Source organism: Phocoena sinus, chromosome 14 (assembly GCF_008692025.1).
Source record: "Phocoena sinus isolate mPhoSin1 chromosome 14, mPhoSin1.pri, whole genome shotgun sequence".
NCBI lineage: Eukaryota > Metazoa > Chordata > Mammalia > Artiodactyla > Phocoenidae > Phocoena > Phocoena sinus.
The window spans coordinates 81,277,982-81,295,164 of record NC_045776.1 but is presented as its reverse complement, the minus strand read 5'-3'; the positions used below and the strand labels follow the sequence as shown (position 1 = coordinate 81,295,164).

At 40.8% G+C, this 17,183-nt stretch overlaps 1 protein-coding gene across 3 annotated transcripts in view; it reads left to right on the top strand.

Moving 5' to 3' along the window:
• The first annotated feature begins 380 nt into the window (after positions 1-380).
• Positions 381-17,183, top strand: part of ATP2A2 (ATPase sarcoplasmic/endoplasmic reticulum Ca2+ transporting 2) — a 61,405-nt gene continuing 44,602 nt past the window's right edge. Inside the window, exons 1-5 of one of the 3 annotated variants that reach the window (XM_032602831.1) lie at positions 381-1,078; positions 1,783-1,800; positions 1,886-1,968; positions 9,413-9,517; positions 14,062-14,200. In XM_032602831.1, the coding sequence (XP_032458722.1) occupies positions 961-1,078; positions 1,783-1,800; positions 1,886-1,968; positions 9,413-9,517; positions 14,062-14,200 (463 nt within the window). In that variant the 5' untranslated portion in view covers positions 381-960. Of the gene's footprint in view, positions 1,079-1,782; positions 1,801-1,866; positions 1,969-9,412; positions 9,518-14,061; positions 14,201-17,183 lie in introns of all 3 variants that reach the window. The other 2 variants (XM_032602830.1, XM_032602832.1) reach the window with 2 other exon arrangements.

The following is a 17,183-nucleotide window of genomic DNA, read 5'->3' as shown; positions in this document are numbered from 1 at the left end:
GACTCTGAAGGGTCGGCAGTTCCCTTGGGGCAGCGAGTGCAGGGAGCCCACGTGAGCCCTCCACCTCCCTGGATTCTACGTCTACAGGTGATTGAACCGGGCGGGAATCGAGATCCGCATTAGCCAAAAAGAGGCGGAGGGCTCTCCGCCGAACAGCCGATCAGAGCGCGCAGAGCGCGGGCACGCCGGCTTCGATCCGGGTTCCTGGGGGCGGTTCGAGGGAGGAGGCGGGGCTTGCGCGGCCGCGTGGGCGCAAGTCGCGCGGGAGGGAGGGAGCCTGAGGGAGGGGGCGGGGCCGCGCCTCCCGCGCCGCGCTGGGCCCTCTCGGCCAATGAGCGGCGTCCACATGCCGCGGCGGCGGCGAGAGGGGAGGCAGCGGCGGATAAATGCTATTAGAGCAGCCGCCGCGGAGCCGTCCCCGACGCCACCTCCTTCCCCTCCGCTCCGGTTTCCTCCACTGCTGCCGGGGGTGCAGAGCTGAGGGGACAGGGCGAGCGCGCCGCGCATCACCCCGCCGGCTCTCCTCCGTTGCTCCGTTCCGCTCTCAGGGGTCGGCCGAGCGCCCCCTCTACCGGCCCGGGCGGGGCCGAGAATCACCTCAGGAGCACGGGGAGGGGGCCTAGGGGCCGCGGCCTGCACTCCCGGCGGGCGGTTGAGGGTGAAGGAGGCCCTCCCTTCTGACGAGGGGAGGGAGGGTCGGGAGGCCCCCCCCCCACCGTCCAGCTGTGCCCGGGGCGGGCGCCGGCGAGGGCCGGGCTGCGAGAGGGGCGGTTGCTGGGGGAGGGGGTGCGGGGTGATTTAGCGCCCGGCGAGGCGGAAGCGGCCGGAGTAGGAGAAGGAGGGGGGAGAGACCAGTCCGCGCCTGGACGCCCGGGGTGGCACGAGCCGGCGGCCCGAGTGCGAGGCGGAGGCGAGGAGGCCGCGGGGACTGGAGGCGAGGCCGGCCGGGCCCCCGCAGCCATGGAGAACGCGCACACAAAGACGGTAGAGGAAGTGCTGGGTCACTTCGGCGTCAACGAGAGCACAGGGCTGAGCCTGGAGCAGGTCAAGAAGCTCAAGGAGAGATGGGGCTCCAACGGTAGGTGCCCGGCGCCGGGGCTGCAGCGGCGCCGCGCGGCTAGGCGCGGGCCCGAGAGCCAGGAAAGATGGCTGACTGAGCTCCACCTCGTGGGTTTCGGCTCCGCGCCTGACTAGGGCTGCAGGCGGCGGGTTGAGCCCGTGCGCCGGCCCCGCGGGAGAGGGGTTGCAGGCTCGGGGCTCCGGCGTCGGGTCTGCGCCTCCTCTCGACTTCCTCGCGGCTCCAGCTCTTGACCTTCCCCGCACGCAGTTAGCTCCGCGGCTTCTCACCAGCAGCAGCCGGCCCCGGCGGAGGGAGGGATGAGCCTCTTGCATCTGGGTTGAGCCCTGCGAGACATTTTCTCGTCCCTACCCGGTTTATGAGGCGTTGTAGTTGAGAATGCTTCTGACCGTTCTTGTACTACCCAAAGTTACACATCTGGCAGAAGTGATGACAGGGCTGAAATGACTCCTTGTTTCAGGAGACTTACTTAGGTGGTGATGAGATTTCACGTTTTGGAGTAGATCAATACAACAAATACTGCATATTTTCTTGAGGTACCATTTTGGTATGGTTTCTGTTAAATATGGTTGAATGTTCATATATCTAGGTGCGTCTTTCAAAGGCAGTGAAAATTTAGTAATTTTTGTAAAGGCAGAGCGCTAAAATGTTTTTTTTTCCCCCCCCTCTTGACACGTTGCCTGGTGAATTTCTACATTCTGCAGAGTTACCGGCTGAAGAAGGTGAGTAATCTTAGCACGTTTCTTCCCCCACTTTGTGTGCTGATCTTAAGATGACATTTACAACAGATATGTTTCTTTCTAACAGGAAAAACCTTGCTGGAACTTGTGATTGAGCAGTTCGAAGACTTACTAGTTAGAATTTTATTGTTGGCAGCATGTATATCTTTTGTAAGTATAAAGAAATTTACTTTCCAAAAGTTGAGACTATACCATAGATGAAAAACCAGGAAACAAATGTCTATTGAGTGAGAACATTATATTTGGAGATTTAAGCTGTTTCTTCATGTTTTGTGTGGGGTTTTTGGGTTTTTTTTTTTTTGATTCCCTAGGTATTTTAAATTTATAAATAAAACATTTGAAGCCATTCGCGTACAGAAAATAAATGGATGTCTGACATTGGCAGTGCAGTTAGAGATTGTTCCCAAATGCGGCAGGCAGGGTCTTATAAATTCTTGTGGTTTATCAGCTTTTAATATCAAAAAGTTCTTTATTGGAAGGCCTTTTCTGTTTTGGGTTCTTCCGTTGTGTAAGATCATACTAAGATGATGTTGGGCTCTTTGTAGTCTGTAAATAGAACTTACAAAAGGAATATTCCAGTTGCTCTCCCTTCCTGGTAATGGCAAGGTGACAGTTGTTTCTGACAGTGACAAGAATGATGACGGCAGTGATGGCACCACTGTTGACCAAATTTGGTCACTGACCTTTAGGGTGGTAAATTTATCTAAATTGGACCCCTGTCTTGAGTGGCTCCTAGGTTGAGAGAACAAGGTTTAGTACAATTGGTTCTAGATCTTAAAAGAAAAAAAAAAAAACAAAAAACTTTTTTCATGTTCTCTATGTGCTTACCAGCTTGAGTCCTGTATGGTTGCTAAGAAACTGGTGAAATGCAAAGAACAGCAGAAGAAAGGTGATGGGGGTTGGAAAGGATAATTCTAGGTTATTATTAACATTTTTTTCGTGTTAAATATTGATTTTTTTATTGCATTTTTTTCTTGGGCATTGGACTTCGAAGTTTTCCTAAAAATGGTCATGAATAGGACACAGATGTTCCTAATCCTAACAGCATGAGATGCCTTTTGTTCTTAAAGTACAGTATTCTATTCTTATAAAAACCAAGATGGGAAGTGAAATTCACTCAGTGCAATAACTTGTTTCAGGCTTTGCAAACTTGACACAGCTTCAAGGTTTCATTTTTGTGTGTTTGTAAGCATGCAAGCCTCAGGGATCTACCTCTGTCTTTCTTGACAACCTTACCCTAGAGGGCTATTTTGAGAACTAAATACACGAAGCAGTGGGCATTTCTTTACTTTCGGTGAAGGGAAAAACTTGGCAAGAGGTGAACTTTTTTGGAGTTTCTGTACGCAGATTCTGCCATGAGACTTTAATATGTCATGCCATGTTAGCCAAGTGATGTGTAGCCGTTAATAATTAATTCCTCACGAATGTTTTCTACGGTTTTCATTGAATAAAACTAAGAGAGTATCATAGCAAATCATTAAGCATCCTGAATTAGTCACTCCATACCTTATACGTGTCTGTTTTTCTTGGTTGGTTAAAAAAAATTCCTCTTCAGTAAGTGGCTGCTGCTTTACCAATTCAGATAAAGGAACAGAGCTGTTTGATTAATTAGTTTCAATACATTGTCGTGGAACAAAACAAATAATGTGTTTGAGGTAGTATAATGTTTATGTTTAAGCTGGCTACATAATTTTAAAATAGTCTCAAGCTTGGTAGTTTTAATACTGGGCTTCAGTAAGGTCATCGGGGATCTCTTAGAAGTTAATCAGCTGCTATATACAAGAAGAGATAAAATAAATTTTTATTGCGTTATTTTGTGTGTGTAATTTAAGGCAGTGTTGTAACATCGGTGGCATTATTTCCAGTAGACAAGCTATTGACTATTTGGGTTGTATAGGATCTCTTGAGTGGCCAGTTTGAGTGACTTTATATTAATATTTTGAAATAATGATGTGAGTTTTACTTTGAAGTAAGGAGCTTAAATCTTCGGGCATTTTCAAATGTTTTTTTAAAATTATTATTATTTTATTTTTTGGCTGTGCTGCACAGCTTGCAGTATCTGTAGTTCCCCGATCAGGGAATGAACCTGGCCGCAGCAGTGAAAGCCCCGAATCCTAACCACTGGAGTGCCAGGGAATTCCCTCAAATGGGTTTTTAAATAAAAGCTTTAATTTTGTTGTAAGGTAGGATGTTGGCTTTTTATAGCTTTTTAGAGCTATATTTTGGAGTTGAAATTTGAGTTACCTTTTTGGTAACTACATGGAGTTATTGCTTAGGAAATGAACTATGTTACATTTTTATTTTATGGGTTGCTAAACAGAAAAGTTTAAACATTTATTGTTTAGGAAGTACTGTAACTTAATTTGCTTTGATTTGTTTGATCAAGAAATTGCAGATATAAAACTTGTTGATTTTCTTCATGTGGGATTAGCACTACTGCTACATTATGCTTGACCCTTTTCATTCCACATTTCTTTACCTTTGAAAAGAGCACTGAGTTTTCTGTGGTAGTCAGTTCATTCCTATTCGTTTAAAAGGAAAAATGGTAAAATATACGTGCTCTTTTGGAGAAGCAGATAGGCAGTTTTTATAATCTATATATGATACATCATCAGGTTCTGCTCAAGTTAAGAAATACTAGGCTTTAGTGATATATTTCAAATATCTAAGTAGTAAACTGTTAACCATAGTTAATATTTTGCGTTGGCAGAAAGTAGAAACAGCATTAATGTTTTATACTTGTGACCTGTAGGGATAAAGTTTAATAAACTTGTCACTTGGGTTGGAAGAAGTGAGCTATATATCTCCCATTGTATGTGAAGTAACATTAGAAATTCCTTAACTTGACATTCAGTACCTTCCTATCCTTTTCACTTTTTCTTTCCATTCCCCTTGTTCACCAACTTTGCCCTTCATATAACACATCATATGGTTGCTTGATTAGAATGCTTGTTCTTTTCTCTCTTCCCTGCTTTGTTAGGAATTGAGCACCTTAGGTACATGGCACAAACACTGGTGATAACAGCATGGAACGAAATACACGGTCTCTTACCTGGAGCTGACGTTCTAGTGGAGACAGATAAAAGTAAAATATATAATAAACTGTTGGATTGGAGATAGTGCTGTGGAAAAAAATAACATGGTTGGTGGTGGCGGAATAGGGGAGCCTGTGGAAGGAGTGCAGTTTTCAAATAGGGCAGTCAGGAGAGGTGTCTAAGGTGACAGTTAACCTGAAGGAAGTGAGCGTGAGGACCATATTTGTCTCATCTGTCAGAATCATAAAGTCCTCTCTGGTAACACAATTTGCATACGCTTCTCTACCCTTCACCCCCATTTCCCTATCTCAGTTACTTAGATTGACCCTAAAATGCTAATAAAACTTTCTTAGACCAGGGCATTTCTCAACTTTGATTTACATTTGAATAGTTTGTCTTTTCTTCCTACTGGAACCTTTGAAGGGATTCTTAATTCCTTTTAGAACCTAGGTTAGTGCTTCTTCTCTTTAATTAATTAATTAATTTGTTATTTATTTATTTATTTTTGGCTGTGTTGGGTCTTCGTTGCTGCGCGCGTGGGTTTTCTCTAGTTGCAGCGAGCGGGGGCTACTCTTCGTTGTGGTGCGCAGGCTTCCCATTACGGTGGCTTCTCTTGTTGCGGAGCATGGGCTCTAGGCGTGTGGGCTTCAATAGTTGCAGCACGCAGACTCAGCAGTTGTGGCTCGGGGGCTCTAGAGCGCAGGCTCAGTAGCTGTGGCTCACGGGCTTAGTTGCTCCACGGCATGTGGGATCTTCCCGGACCAGGGCTCGAACCTGTGTCCCCTGCATTGGTAGGCGGATTCTTAAGCACTGCGCCACTAGAGAAGTGTCCCAGGTTAGTGCTTTTGAGTTAACAAATATTTGGATGAGTTTGTGTTGGTAGTATTTTCAAAATACATGAAATTTGTTTACTTTGGTTTTCTCAGTAAGATATATTCAAGAAGTATTTGATAATGTAGTGATTTTAAATTTTTCCTGTGTTTTCTTTTAATTATTTTGAAGGACAAAATGGGCAGTTTACTGATTGGTTTAAGTAATTTATTTAGAGCCTGTCTTTAAAATATGGTTTGAAAGGTGAATGTGTATGGGGTTTTTTGTTTTCTTTTAAATAAGATTGTATTTTCAAATCTGAAAATATTGAAGAGTGTTTTCACATAAGCTTTATGTCTGGTTCACAAGAGAATCTATAGTCTAATTCATACTATTCTTTTTATAATGGCTGAAAGAATTTTTGTTTCTCACTTCAGAAAATTGCTATAACACTTATTGGTGATACTTTCTTATTTGTTTCCTCTTTTTAAATTTCTTGATGTAAATTTTTTCCTTCATTGAACAAATGTTTGACTGCCCTAAGGCATTGTAAATTTCTAAGGATACAAGGAGGAATGCAGACCTGATACATGTTTTAAGACCCTCAGTCTTAAGAATGTGCTTATGATCTCTCATTTTCTTCTTAAGTTCTTGTTAAGAGCTCTGCACATTATCCTAACGTGTAGATAACTGAGTCATGGTACCATGACTGTCTCCTAGTTTATACCAGAACATCCCTTTTTACCTTGGATTAAAATTTGCTTAATTCATTAAACCCTGCTCTCTGGCATCTTTCGGCTGTACTCTCAGAAGTTATGGTGATATACAGAGATCAGTCTTCCGTATAACAATTAGAAGATATCCTACCCTGTCTAAAGTAACCTAGCAAGGGAATTCCCAGTGGTTAGGACTCTGTGCTTTCACTGCCAGGACCCAGGTTCGATCCCTGGTCAGGGAATTAAATAAATAAAGTAAAATAAATAAAGTAACCTAGCAAGTGTTTACTTTGAATAGGATTGACAAGTTTGAAACTTTTGAACTTGCCGTAGCTGGATACTGTAAGCCCCAGAAGTACTATTACTGTATTAATAGTGCAAAGCAAAGAAAGAAGAAACACTATGCCTAAAATTATACTGCAGTAGCTTTTCCTTCCATTTCCCTTTGATATTGTTAATGAGGTTGGTTACCTTTTTGCTCTCTTAATGTTTAAGTTCATAGATTGCCAGGTAGGGACTTGTACCTTAGACGTTGTTTGAGATTTTGTTTTGTTTATTCATGCATTTATTCAGTAAATATATAGTGAGCATCAACTATGTACCAGAGACTCTTCTAGACCCTTGGGGATAGAATAATCAACAAAAGGAAATACAAACAGATAATCCTTTATATTCAACCTGTTCTCAAAGATTTTTTAGAAACATTCTCTCTGCCCCCTGTATATTTTGTATAACTTCTGGTAACCATAATTATGAACTGACTGTACTATAATGCTAATAAGACATAGTAATTTGTCACTCATCCAGTTTCCCTCTTCACTACCCTCTTCCCCATCTCATGGGATCCTCCATCGGTCAGCAGCATCTTCCCATTTACGCAAGAGAGGTTTTCTTTTCAATAGAACAAAACCATGAAGGACTGCACCATGTGGTTTGAACATGATTGACTGGATTGATTCTTAGCAGTAAATGAAATACAGTTCATCTTTATTTTGAGCTGTAGCACTTAATTCTTTGGGTTATTTGTGGGTTTCAAAATATTTTTTTAAATATTAGAAAATTGGTAGTTGTCAGTGTTAAATAGGTTCAGCACTGCCCTTCCACACTAGAGATTTGCCCACTAGTTTCTCATCAGGCAGTAATTATACATTGTACAGAACCCTCAAATAACTATGAATGCCTGTGTTTCTTACACATAAACATTTAAAGTCACATAGTGGAAGAAAAGGCTACTTCATAATACAGATGAGGGTTATTGCATTATGGATAAATACCACTTGTGTAAAGGAACCACACATTTCTTGAAAAGTAGAGGTTTGCTTTGATAGTCCTGTCACTGCTTGCTTTCTTTAGTCTTTTCCTTTGTTCCAGCTTATGTGGGATATTGCTTTAAGTTTGTTCCTCTGGCCTAGCTGCCAAGAGGGAAATTCATACCCGATTTAACAAGGTGTGAAGCTTATCTTACAGTTGCTAATGCCTCACTGACCTTTTCTAAAGGTCCTAGTTACTCTTCAAGTTGAGCAATTTTTCTCCCCCAAGAGCTAATTAAGTTTCTTATTTCTGATAGCTCTCCTTGGCAAATGTTTGAAAGGCTAGCATCAAAGCAGCTGTGATCTTGCATCTATCAAAATTTATAACTTCCTAGAGAAGTTTTCATCCTGCCATTAGGCCTGGCCTTAACACCAGGAATGCCCAGCTGAAAGCTTGCAGGAACAATTTATATTCATTCTGGTGTTCTGCTTGCCCTGGTTCATTAGCTGTCAGTGGTGATTGGCATCTTTCAGGACCTGGCCTTGGGTCTCCTGTTTTTTTTCCTGCTCAAATTGATATGGTATTTCTTTTGTTGGTGTTATAGTGGTGAGCAAAGCTGCCTAACAAATTGATATTTGCTGTTAATTCATCGTTACCCTCATTTACTTGCAAAATTCATGTTGGGTCTTACCTTAATCATCTTTCTGTTTGTTTGCTGTTTGTGTCAAAGCTCGCTTTATAGTATTCCACTAGGTACAAATGTAGTTGTCAGATGGCTTCATTATTGCCATACATCATATCTGACAATATTAAAAAGTATCAGAAACTGCTTTCATTGTTTACTGAATAGATCTTTTAAAGAAAAGATTTCATTGTGGAATATACAAACATTTTAAGCAGTGTTAAAAGGCAAAGGCAAATCTTAACTCCCAGACTGTATCATAAGATACCTTTAACATCCTTTTTGGATTGGCAGTTTTCCACAAAAATTGGTTGTTAAATTTTTAACCATTTAGATGCCTCTTTTACTACGTTGTTTATTTTAAGATTCATTGTGTTGGATTCTCTCTTCTTAGGGTTGCTCAGTTGGAAAGTATAGTGTGGCTTGTGTGAGCTAGAAGTTAATTCTCTGCTCATTTTTCTTGGGACAGTGTTCTGTGCCCAGGTATAACATTTTTGGATTTATGTCATCTCTGAAGAGCTGTGTTCCTATACTAGATATCATATGGAGGATAACCTTCAGAATACATTCCTGATCGCAGAACAACCTTACAGTAATGACCTTCAGCAACACCACTGAAAATACGTGGGACATTAGCAGTTTATATACTCTAATTTTGAGTCAATGATTAAGTTGTTTTTACTATGAATTTGTGCCACATAGGTATTGTTTGATGTGAATATTAACCAAATTAACAAAGTTTCATGATTGCCTTTTGCTTTAACAAAATCAGGAATTTGTTTTATTTATTTTGAAAAATATACACAGAAAATGAATGGAATTTAGTTCCCCAAAAGTATTTGTTTTGGATTTTAAACCAATTATTACATGAAAAAATAAATTAGTTCTTAAGGGTATTATTAAGAAGTTTATAGTTTTGAGTCTTAAGAATTATTGGGAAAAAGATATAAGCTTGTTGTGTATGTCATTACATTTTGCTCCCTTTTGTTTCTAAGGATGGTAAGAAAAGAGATTTTATGTATCATAATAATTCCTTTAATGCCAGCCACTGTTATTGTAAGAACATATTACAGTTCTAACGCGTGCCATTTCTCTTTTAGGTTTTGGCTTGGTTTGAAGAAGGTGAAGAAACAATTACAGCTTTTGTAGAACCCTTTGTGATTTTACTTATATTAGTAGCCAATGCAATTGTGGGTGTATGGCAGGTAAGCAAAAATTCCTGCAGCGCAAAATTTTGGTAATTTACGTAAGTGATTTAAACTGTTAAAACAATCTGTGGAACTACATGTGTCTTTTATCTATTAATGGCAAAATTTTAGACCTCATGCATATATACTTTGCTGTTAAAATTGCTCATCCTTCATGGTAGCATGGAATTAAGAACAGTGGATAAAGAAGCTACTTAAGGAAAACCAGAAAATTTGACAACCAGTATTCTCTTTATATTTTCTAGCTGCTTCCTATGAAAAACTTTTATTCTCCGTGTGTGTGTGTGTGTGTGTGTGTGTGTGTGTGTGTATTTAGCTATAAAAATTGTTTAAATCCTAAATAATTTTACCTTCAGAGCATATTCCTGGCTATTTTCCCTTAACTGCCCAGTACCCAGGCCTTTCTTATTCACAGAATGGAAGCTAATTTTACTACAGAAACATAACGGGATCACACATCTGCCCCATATTTGCATGATTGGTCGTCTGCAGATAGCTAGTTTGAGAATTTAACTTTTTTAAGACTATGGATCTGTTAGGTTTTTGTTTTTGATATATTTTAACAAACCCAGACTAATATTTCACATTCATCTTTTTATTTGTGGCTGTGTTGGGTCTTCTTTGCTGTGTGCAGGCTTTCTCTCTTTAAGCTAAGACATATCTAAAAGTTGCGGTGAGCGGGGGCTACTCTTCATTGCAGTGCGGTGGCTTCTCTTGTTGCGGAGCGCAGGCTTCCGTAGTTGTGGCTCGGGGGCTATAGAGTGCAGGCTCAGTAGTTGTGGCGCACTGGCTTAGTTACTCCGTGGCATGTGGGATCTTCCCAGGGATTGAATCCGTGTCCCCTGCATTGGCAGGCAGATTCTTAATCACTGTGCCACCGGGGAAGTTCCTCTCATTCATCTTTTAAGTATTGATCTTTTAGATGTTTGATAGATATAGTCACCTCTTTCAGGACTAAAATAGAGTGTATCTGTCATTCTTAAAGTGGAAACATCTTATAAACATATTTAATCCTATTGGAATTGTAAACTTCTGATCTTATTAATAAACATGAAGGCCTTTGTGTGGTGAGCTCATTTAGAAGGAAGCCTACTTAGAAGAAATTTTTAATTGTGCTACATTTGATTTTTTTAAATTGCTTTTATTTAAATAGAAATGATCTTTTTGTGAATAATTTAGGCAAAAGAAACAATATATAGCATTAGATTGTCCTTCTCAAGTTAGTAATATGCATTTTAAAATTAATTTATGTCAGTTACATAGTAGATAACTCATACATATTCCCATTTCATGCTTAGAGTGATTTTGTAAGGCAGATGATACTCCCATTGGACAGATGTGACATAGAAGTTCAGAGTGATTGACTTATCAAAGGCCATACAGATAGTACATACATAGAGTATCTGGGATTTATATCCAGGGTCAGGCTGATCTGAACTCCAAAGTAAAATTTTACAGCAGTTTTCACAGGACTTTTAGATATGTCTTAGCTTAAAGAAAACAGTAATATTTTTGATGGTTATCCTATTATATAATATACAGAAGGGTATGAGCAATAAATACTATAGGGTTCTTGCTTTCTGGAAGTAATGAAAGTTATAATTATAGTGTAAGGTAGTATTTGGGAAGGGTGGGGCATGTATTTCTGATCAGTGTCATCAAGGAAGGCTGACAAGCAATTGGGGGAACTATAAAGAAATAGGACTTTTGTGGGTGGAAGCTGGGGAGAATATTCCAGAGAGGGGGTGGCATGAGCAGAGAGGTACAAAGTGTGTTTGAGGAATGACATTTAGACCTATTTAGGTTTGACTGGAGGAGGTAGGAGTTGTAACTTTTAGAACAAAGGAAACCTTAGAAGGTCTTCTAAGTTTTTGTTCATAGTAAGTTAGGTATATTTGTTTTTCCCCAAGCTGACCTGTTTTTTGTTGTTTGTTTGTTTTTGTTTTTTTTAAATAAATTTTTTTATGTTTGGCTGTGTTGGGTCTCTGTTGCTTCATGCCGGTTTTCTCTAGTTGCGGTGAGTGGGGGCTACTCTTCGTTGAGGTGCGGTGGCTTCTCTTGTTGCAGAGCACGGGCTCTAGGCGGGTGGGCTCAGTAGTTGTGACTCACAGGCTCTAGAGTGCAGGCCCAGTAGTTGTGGTGCACGGGCTTAGTTGCTCTGCGGTATGTGGGATCTTCCTGGACCAGGGCTAGAACCTGTGTCCCCTGCATTGGCAGGCAGATGCTTAACCACTGAGCCACCAGGGAAGTCCCCCTGATTTTTAATGTGGAACATTTTTTTTAAAGTCTTTATTGAATTTGTTACAGTATTGCTTCTGTTCTATGTTTTGGTTTTTTGGCCACAGGGCATGTGGGATCTTAGCTCCCTGACCAGGGATCGAACCTGCACCCCCTGTATTGGAAAGCAAAGACTTAACCATTGGACCACCAGGGAAGTCCCTCCCTGATTTTTAATAGAAGCAAAATACAGTGCTCCTGGACATCTTAACTTTGGTCAGTCTAATTAAACTCTACCTGACATGACCTCGAGGAAGGAGAAATAAAAGTGCCACAGTTCATAAATTCAGGGGGGAAAATCCTGAGGAAAAAGTAGTTTCAAATTTGAATAATTGAAGAGCAACAATGCTCAGAATTTATTCTTTCTACAGTATCAGTAACATTTGAACTTAACCTGAAGGACCTTTTAGCCAGTGACATTAATTAGAGTTAGATATGCTGGTATTTCTGTTAATTATAAGGTGATACAGATAGACTCATTCTTTAAGCAGATCTGATTGGGATTTAAATTATTCTTATCATGAACTTTCCAAATTTAAGGTTTCCTTACTTTCTCAGGAATGCATACATAAAAAGTTAGACACATGCCATTAGCTTTCAGTTTTGTGTCATCTAAATTCTCTTTAAGCAGGTTTGGGAACCTAATTTTTACCACAGTGTGAAAAATTAGATTGCATGTTATCGAGCATAAATTTTATCCAAATGTTAAACTGAAGAGCTTTAGGTTGGAGAGCAAAGATGTGAGAGAAATGAAAGAATTATTTCCTTTGTCCACTGAGTAACCTCAACTGGGCATGTGCTTTGTAGATTTGCTCCTTCTAATGGCTGCTTTTCTTTTTTTTAAAAATTAATTTATTTTATTTTATATTTATTTTTGGCTGCGTTGGGTCTTCGTTGCTGCGTGGGGACTTTATCTAGTTGCAGTGAGCACTCTTGGTTGTGGAGTGTGGGTTCTCATTGCAGTGGCTCCTCTTGTTGCAGAGCACGGGCTCTAGGCACGAGGGCTTCAATAGTTGTGGCACACGGGCTCAGTAGTTGTGGCTTGCAGGCTCTAGAGTGCAGGCTCAGTAGTTGTGGCGCATGGGCTTAGTTGCTCCACGGCATGTGGGATCTTTCCGGACCAGGGCTCAAATCTGTGTCCCCTGCATTGTCAAGCGGATTCTTAACCACTGTGCCACCAGGGAAGTCCTAATTGCTTATTTTCTAAAAGGAGAAAAGGCAAATTTCACACATACTCCCCCACCGCCCCCCAAAGGAACTTTCCCTTAGCTTTTTTTTTTTCCCAACACGGCTCATTTTAATTCTGCATCTTTCATCTTGAAATTAGGAAATAAAAATTGTGTGTCGGGCTTCCCTGGTGGCGCAGTGGTTGAGAGTCCGCCTGCCGATGCAGGGGACACGGGTTCGTGCCCCGGTTAGGAAAGATCCCACATGCCGCAGAGTGGCTGGACCTGTGAGCCATGGCCGCTGAGCCTGCGCGTCCGGAGCCTGTGCTCCGCAATGGGAGAGGCCACAACAGTGAGAGGCCCGCGTACTGCAAAAAAAAAAAAAAAAAAATTGTGTGTGACTAAGTCTTGACATGTTCATATATAATACTATGGTAAATATGGTATGTGACTGGCAGTGCTTCTGGCCACTTATTGGTCTTTAGTACTGGTGAGAGATTTAGAATTTGTGAGATGTAACTGGATTTTCTTAATTCATCACTCAAAGCATTCACTGTGTGCCAAAACACAATCTAAGCATTTTACACATAGCTTGTAAATCCTCACAACCCTTGAGGGTGGGTACTGTTAATGTCCTGGTTTTGTAGGCCATAAAGCTGTGTGTCATGTTATCCACAGTCACATAGCTTTTGAGTGCAAAAGTCTGTGTTGAGCCTGGGCAGTCCAACCCCAGACCATCACCTTTCATGGGGGTCATGATTGATTTAATGATGTGAGTGTGTGAAGCTGAAGGTGAGGGCCATGTTGCCCAGTGTGCATAGGGACAGCAGGTTCTAATAACTGCTTCTTGCCATTGATTTTTATCTCCTTACCCTTCTTCGGGTGCTTATTTTTTCATTTTTAATACAAAATCATAAGGGCCTAGTGTTATTACCTTAAGATGTGAATCATTTATTATAAATGTCATTAATACGCATCTCCTGTGTTTTTTCTTTTTAAGTTTAGTTTACAACTCTAAAATTTGATTCCTAGGGCCAGAAACACTTGGCAGTGGCAGGCTGTATTTACTACTGTTATCTTTTGTTTTCTATTTTACAGGAAAGAAATGCTGAAAATGCAATCGAAGCCCTTAAGGAGTATGAGCCTGAAATGGGCAAAGTGTATCGACAAGACAGGAAGAGTGTACAGCGGATTAAAGCTAAAGACATAGTTCCTGGTGATATTGTAGAAATTGCTGGTGAGTTGAGTTTGTCATTTTTATTTTAGGTTGTATATCTGAATACAGTCCTTTTCTGAAGGCTCATACTTAAGAGTTTTAAAAGTTAGGCTCATGTGTATCAATTACGTTAACAGATTTTTAGTGCTATCCAAACAAATCAAGTTTTCTGTAAAATTTTCAAAGTGTTTTGGCACCTCCCTTCATGTTTATCTTTTTTTTTAAACAAGGTGTTTTGAATTATTGTGCTTATTACTTTTAGTACATTGTGGAACACTAGTGCAGGTGAGATAATGAACTTAATCTTGATTTGACAGTTAGTTGTAGTGAGCAGTTTGTAGAATACTAGTTAATGGCTACATAGTTTTTCCTGTTTCGGTTCTTGGCACAAATAGGTCAATCTTAGAACCGTCAAACCTAGTTGATGGCTAAGGGTAATCTCATGACTTCAAAAGCTCTACTTAAGAATACTTTGACATAACACTGAGCCGGGAATCTAGGTTTGGGCTTTAAAGAGTTAGTGAATCCACTGCAATGCCAGAGATCTACACAGATCTCAAAAAGGTCCTCCTTCCTATAGGTCAATGCCATGTTTTCAGGCAACCCAACCCAAATGCCCCTGGAGCCAATCAGAACTGTGTAATCTTTTTGCTGGGGAATTATTACATTGGGTTATTCAAATCATTGTGGTTTTTCACACCCTCCTGAGCTCAGAATACTTGTTTTCTTTTTGTGAATTGTCTCATAGTAACACCTTTACACTGACTTGAGGGGAAATTGTGCTTTGTCTTACTCATTGTAATGAGAATTCAGTGCTGAGTCTCCTGGCCTGTGCTCTACAGTTTTGGTCTTTGAAAATAAATTACCGGGACTTCCCTGGTGGTCCAGTGGTTAAGACTCTGCCCTCCCAATGCAGGGGGCCCGGGTCAGGGAAACTAGATCCCGCATGCTGCCTGGCGCAGCCGAAAAACAGAAGAAAAACAAAAGTAAATTACCTTGTCATAGGTCTTCCAGTAAAAGAATAGTGTTGCCTGTGTACCCACACGTTGATTATACTTAGGACAGCAAAATTTGTATAAATGACCTAACAGCTTGCTTAATAGTGTTAACAAAAGTACAACTCAGAATGAAGTGTTTTGGCCAGTGGATTTTTTAAACTTAATTTTGACATAATTTCAGACTTAAAAGTTGCAAGACTAGTAAGAGTTCCCATTTAGCTTTTACCCAGATTCTCCAAATGTTTGTTATCACATGTGCATTATCCTCTTTCAGTCTGTATCTATACATTCACACATTTTTGTCTGAACTGTGTGAGAGTAAGTTGCAGAAATGATGCCTCTTTACTCCTAAATACTTGAGTGATTATTTTATAAAATTTAGAGCATTCTTTTAATATGATTCCAGTTAACTACTGAAAGTAGATAACAGTATTGTATCAGTTTTTTAATCTGTAGACCTTATTTAGATTTAACCATTTTGTCACCATGGATTTTACAGCAAAAATATGACTTAGGGAATTCTGGTGGTGATGTAGGAAGTAGGTCAGAATGGGAAGGCTGGAGATAGGTAAGGGCTAATGAGAGCAAACAATAACGAAGGCTGTAGCATTAAGAATAATGAGGGGAAGATTTTGAGTTTATAAGTAGGAGTTTTAAAGCAAGGGTGCACATCAGAATTATCTGGGGACCCTCCTTAAAAGTTTTTACCAGGTCTCGACCCAAACTATTAACTCTGAATCTCCCTTGGGCAAGGAATTACAGCCATGTGTAGTTTGAAAAGTGAGCCTCAGGTTTAGGTGCCAAGCAACAGGTTTTGATAACTTAATAGATATTGGGGTGGATGTGAAGTAGGGTGTGGCATCAAAGATACTGGCAGGATATCTAGTTTAGGTGCCCGGGTGGTGATGGTGCTAGTAACTGAGGAAGGAAACATTAGAGGAAGATAGTTTGTCTTTCCACAAATATATATGTGGTCAGTGCTGCACTTGCAGGTCACCTAAATATTGCACAAGATTCTTTTTGACTTTGTATGTTTTCCAGTTCTCCAGCTTAGTCTGGTAATATACTTTCAGCCTGTCAAATTAAGATATTGTAAGAATTTTTTGTGCTACTTAAGCTATTTCAGTGTATTCAATCTATCTGAAAACTTAGAGAAATCACCCCCAAAGTGTTTATCCTTGGTTTGCATCAGTAGATGGCAGTGGTTTACAGTGTCAGAGGAAACTGTAACCTTGATCCTCAAAGCATCATCTTCCCTTTTGAAGGAATTGGTTTTGGTTTCTCTTTTCTCTGAATTCTGGTTCTCTCCAGTCTTTCCTGTCTCAGTAAGTCACTCTTAGCACCTAGTTAACTGAGAGAAACTTGGGAATCATCTTGATTCTTTCCTCTTTTATTCTGTCTCTAAGACCAGTTGATTCTGTCTCCAAAACACACCCAAATTTGTTTACTACTTTTTCCTCAGTCACCACACCAGTCCCACCATCACCTCACACTGACATTGTCATTGTGTCCTAACGAGCCTCTGCCTTCCTTTACTGTTTTCTTTCCACACAGAAGCCAGTTTCCTAAAGGTCATGTTTATTCACTTGGTAAAACACTTCAGTGGCTTCTCTCTTGCACCAGAAATATAAATGTTTTTCTTTGACCCTAAATGACCTTGCATTGTATAGCTCCTGCTTGCTTCTGTGATTTCATCTTACGCAACTCCCTATGCTCTAGCCATACGGGACTCTTTTTTTTTTTTTGCTGAGTTGGGTCTTTGTTGCTGCGCCCGGGCTTTCTCTAGTTGTGGCTAGCGGGGGTTACTCTTCATTGCAGTGCGCGGGCTTCTCGTTGCGGAGCACAGGCTCTAGGTGCGCAGGCTTCAGTGGTTGTGGTGCGCGGGCTCTAGAGTGCAGGCTCAGTAGTTGTGGTGCTGCACAGGCTTAGTTGCTCTGTGGCTCGTGGGATCTTCTCGGACCAGGGCTCGAACCCGTGTCACCTGCATTAGCAGGCAGATTCCCAAC